We start from the raw sequence: 4,504 nt of genomic DNA, 5'->3' as shown, positions 1-4,504 counted from the left end.
TTCCCATTCGAGTCTCAAAACGGTTTATGGTAGTTGGATTTTGGTATAGTCATGTCAGTATCGTCCTAGAACATATAGTAACGTGTTCATTGTTTTAGGGGATGTCCTTTGTTGCTATACTCGTAAGGCGTATCCGGTTGTTATTGTTCCTGCGCGATTATAGACTAAGTAGTTTTTATTATGGAACTAGTAATGTCTGAGTAGGCGCCCATGATTTATTTGCAAAGTAATTATAATTTGCGTAATAGATCAATCTGTGGTGTCAGGCCAGTTTGGATAAAAACAAATTCGGGATAAATGACGCGTACCGAAGGAAAATTAATTTCGGAATTAATTGCCCGAATAAGCAAAGCGATCGTTAATTAATGCCTATATTGTTCTGCAGCGTAATTGTGTTCTAGTATACGTTTTTTACGAAAAGGATAATTTTTCTTTCGAACGCTGCCAAAATAAAATCGAATATTATTTTCAATATACATCGAAACATTGCTTCAAATCGCGATTACTAGATCACTTAAAATATACAGGGTGAGTCATTAATAGTGGTACACAGCTTACTGGCAGATTGTTAACGTCAAAATATAGCGATTGAGCCTTGAGCGATTGATGCCTTAATCAAATGTTGCTCATTTTCGTTCTACAGGGTGTTAAAGTTGAAATAATATTTTCTTTTTTATCTATATTTTAAGTATGCATGGACTGATTGTTTTGAAAATTTGTAGTATTACGTTTTTTGAGATGGCAAATACGAATATGCAAATAGTGTTGGGGTCACGTCTAGGGGGCGCTAGTTGTACTGTCCTGTCAATGTCTAACTTTTTATATTTTACAATTTTGAATTTTTTATCTAAAAATTGTTGAACTACGTTCAATTATAAATAAAAAAAGATATACTTGTTAAAAAATCGATAAACTCAACTGTTTTCGAGATACAGACATTTTAAGTTTTTGAGATTCGACGGCAATTAAATTAGGACTATTTGCAATCTTTTAAGTCTTAATATTGATAAAACTCAATGTTTAAGTAAATAAATGTAAAATGTATTGAGGTTATGATTGATTCTTATTTAAAATTGATTGTTTAAACAAAAGCCGACAAAAGAAATGTACTTATAATAATCATAGTAAATAAATAATAAATGTACATGTAAGTAAATAGAAAATAGAAATAGCTTAGAAAGGGGCAAAATGACAGTTTTTAAACTGCTTTTCAACTTAACCCCTAGAAACAGAATGAAGAAACATAAAAAAAATAAAGAACACAAAATATCTTAAGTATAATAGAATAGAATCTTTAAACATAATCTCTACAGAATATAAATCGAAAAATATATAGATACACTTGAGAAAAACGTTATGGGGATACAATAAAGGTGTTAAGAGGGCGCCAACCTCCAAATAGAACAAGCTAAAACAACCCCCTAATGGTTTCCTCACCCTGTACGTAGGGATTTGGAGAAAAGAAAATAAAAAATGGCACAAATAAAATTCACTAATATATTTCTCTCTCTGGTTCTGGCTTTTACCGGATGTTCGGCGGAATACAGGGTCTACAGATGTCCTGGTATCCTGGACCGGAGACTCAAATCTGGAGCCCAAGTGTGATCTAATCTCTTCCAGGTTTACCATAAAGTTAGCAAATTGTGCGACTAACGTAATTCTTAGCTACTGAATTTTCCTTAAATTATCACTACGTCAATCTATGAGACTAGTTACAACGAATATTAACCAATATTCGTCAAGCTTTAACGAACTAAATAATTTGAGACTTTCCTCAAAATAAAGTACCTTATAGGCCTTTCAAAACAAAAAACTTTTCAAAACTTTTCTACTATTAAACTTTTATAAGAAAAAACTGTTCTTAATACTTTTCTAGCGTTTAAAACTTTTCTGCAAAACTTTTCTAGCGTTTAAAACTTTTCTAAACTCTTAAAACTTTTCTGGTAAGCTCTGGTGAGAGAAAAAGGAAGAAACAAAATTCAATTAGCACGTGGTTGCACAGCATTGAAGATCATACAAAAAAAAATACAAGCAAAATCCTAATGGTTAACTAGGCTAACATCTACTGGATCGAATTTAAGAGAAAACTAGAAATTTAATATTTAATTAATTATCTTTGATGTACTTTGTTGTTCACTGGTGATTAATCTAAGTTGAACTAATCGGTTTTATTATAAATCACACGCGAGCTAGTTGCTTTTACTAGTAGTAAAAATGAAAGAGCTTTAAGTCGCTCCGGCGAACGTTTTATTGATTTAAATCTAAAAAAAAAACTCGATCGACGTGATTGGCCGGTTGAACGAAATAAATAACCTTCAATGTTTGACAACCAAGTAACCTAATTGTTGGTACTCCAGATTCGATTTGCAAATAACAATACTAAAATGAAATAATACAAATGAAATGTAGTACAGCTAAAATTATACAATTACAGACATAATTACAATTCATACACAAAGTTTCTCCATGTTTATAACAGGTAAATAGTAAACATTTATTGCACACAGTTTATTATATTGGTTTCTATAACTAATTGCAGGGTATGACAAAGATTTACATGATGTAACAACAATACAGCAGTATACAGGTGGAAACAAAACTAACTAATAGTGATAACAAAGTTGAATTTTGTATCAAGACCTCAAGAAGCTGTTTAATTGTAGAGTTATTATTAAGATAAGTGAATGTTACAAACTTTTTTTTAAAAGTTCAAAATAGTGTATGACTTACAACAAACGGGCAGAGCAATATATTCTCTACAGGCGTGACAGATAAAACTTCTAGTATACAGGGCAGTGGCGTGGCGTGGAACTTCTTGTATATAATTCTGTGGTAGAATCATATATTGTAATACTGGGCACTATTTATGAAAATGCTCTTTATAATTTAAATATGACTTTTTTTCAATTGTCTTAATTCTTATAATTTAGTATTCAAAGATCTGTATTACTCCATATTAGAAAACTATTTACTAATTTTTAATTTAGATGTTCAAAAATCCTTTACGCCCTTGTGAAATATGTCATAGGTATAATACTAGAGTAAAACAGGTCAAGTAATGCTTCTTCGTTTTTGTAAGAAATACCAAACGCAGCATTTAATTTTTTTTTTACTATGGCCTCAATTCTAAACTTAATTTCTAAAACTCTAGAAGGATTAAATGGACTCCATTACAAAATTCATGATAACTATTTTATATCTGATTCTTCAAAAAATTAAAGATTGAAATTAACAATTGAAAGATTATTCAAAAAAGGTACTATTATTATAGGTCTAAGTTGATACAATGTAATTTCCCAAAAAAATATGTTTTGGGACAGTATTTTGCAGATATTTTTTCCAATTATGTCATGTTACATTATTATTTTTATATTTCATCATTTTCGAGAACAAATTCGTAACTAAAGATAATTGGTATACTCACAACTGTATAAAACATACTTTTCTTTTACGTTCAAATGCGTGATTAATAAAAGTTAGATGAATTTTAATTATTAACTTTCAAGGGTTACACATTTTGATATTTGTTCTTTCTACAATGCAGACTTTATTAAATAACAGGTTCAGTTAAGTATAATTAAGCGAAATAATATCATTTTTAAACGATTTCATATATTTAACTGTAATAAATTATCGGAAAATTAGTTTACTACATCACATTTCTCATTTATCTCCTATTAACTCTACTGAAAAGATATGTCTCCGGATCGTAAGTATAAACAGGACCCCTGATCGGTTCAACATTCTGGTATTTTAACTGTGCGCTGTACTCCATATTCTTCAGGTCGTCCTTAGTAGAGTAAACCACCTTTTGCAGAGCCCCACTGGGATGGTAAATATAATACACGCCCCTGTCAACAGAATCATCAATCTGCAATCTTGCCCTGGTACTATTACTAGTACTGTTACTGGTACTATTAACGCTGATCACAGTCGTTGTAGGTAGCTCCGTAGTGGTGGTTTCTGCCGATTCCGTAGTGGTAAGTTCCGGAGGTGGCCCGTAAATCGGCTTCGGTGGTCCGTACTCCTGCTGGGGCGGCCCGTATTCTTGCTTCGGAGGCCCGTACTCCTGCTGGGGAGGACTAGAGTCCTGCTTTGGAGGAGCGTATTCGATGGGTGGAATGTCTCCTAGTTGCGGTAGATTGTCTTGCCAGGGTATTTCGATCACTTCCACTTGCTGTATTTCAACATCTTGGTCGCCGGGGTCTGCTTTTGCCAGTGCAAAAACGAATATACTGAACACTAGAAGCTTCATGATACTCAGTTGTCGGTTGAATGGCTCGTGTTGATATTAATTTAATATTTATACCGATACAAATTAAGGTTTAATTGCCAAAATTAGAGCTAGTGGCATTGGGCTGTTAAATATTCATTTCATCTAGCCACCCGTGCTAGCCAAAAGTTGAATGTAGTCACGTAAAGGTCGTGCCGTCCCCTGCATCGCGAATGAGGCTATAAATATTATTAAATTAATTTTGTAAATTGCCAGCGGTGTGCCGTTGTT

General features: G+C 32.6%; 1 protein-coding gene across 1 annotated transcript; it reads right to left on the bottom strand.

Annotated features, from left to right (window-relative positions):
• Nucleotides 1–2,556: 2,556 nt before the first annotated feature.
• On the bottom strand, nt 2,557–4,261 carry LOC108909576 (pollen-specific leucine-rich repeat extensin-like protein 2). Its single transcript, XM_018713957.1, has one exon. It carries the CDS (start codon nt 4,253–4,255, stop codon nt 3,668–3,670), a length of 588 nt encoding a protein of 195 aa, XP_018569473.1. The 5' UTR covers nt 4,256–4,261; the 3' UTR covers nt 2,557–3,667.
• Between the last annotated feature and the right edge of the window lie 243 nt (nt 4,262–4,504).

Source organism: Anoplophora glabripennis, unplaced genomic scaffold (assembly GCF_000390285.2).
Source record: "Anoplophora glabripennis isolate ALB-LARVAE unplaced genomic scaffold, Agla_2.0 scaffold340, whole genome shotgun sequence".
NCBI classification, from domain to species: Eukaryota; Metazoa; Arthropoda; class Insecta; order Coleoptera; family Cerambycidae; genus Anoplophora; species Anoplophora glabripennis.
Note: the sequence above shows the minus strand (reverse complement) of the source record. Positions and strands in the feature narration are given on the sequence as shown.

What these genes read in the sequence shown, in the direction of transcription:
- LOC108909576 (XM_018713957.1), bottom strand. Translation starts at nt 4,255, where the DNA reads ATGAAGCTTCTAGTGTTCAGTATATTCGTTTTTGCACTGGCAAAAGCA.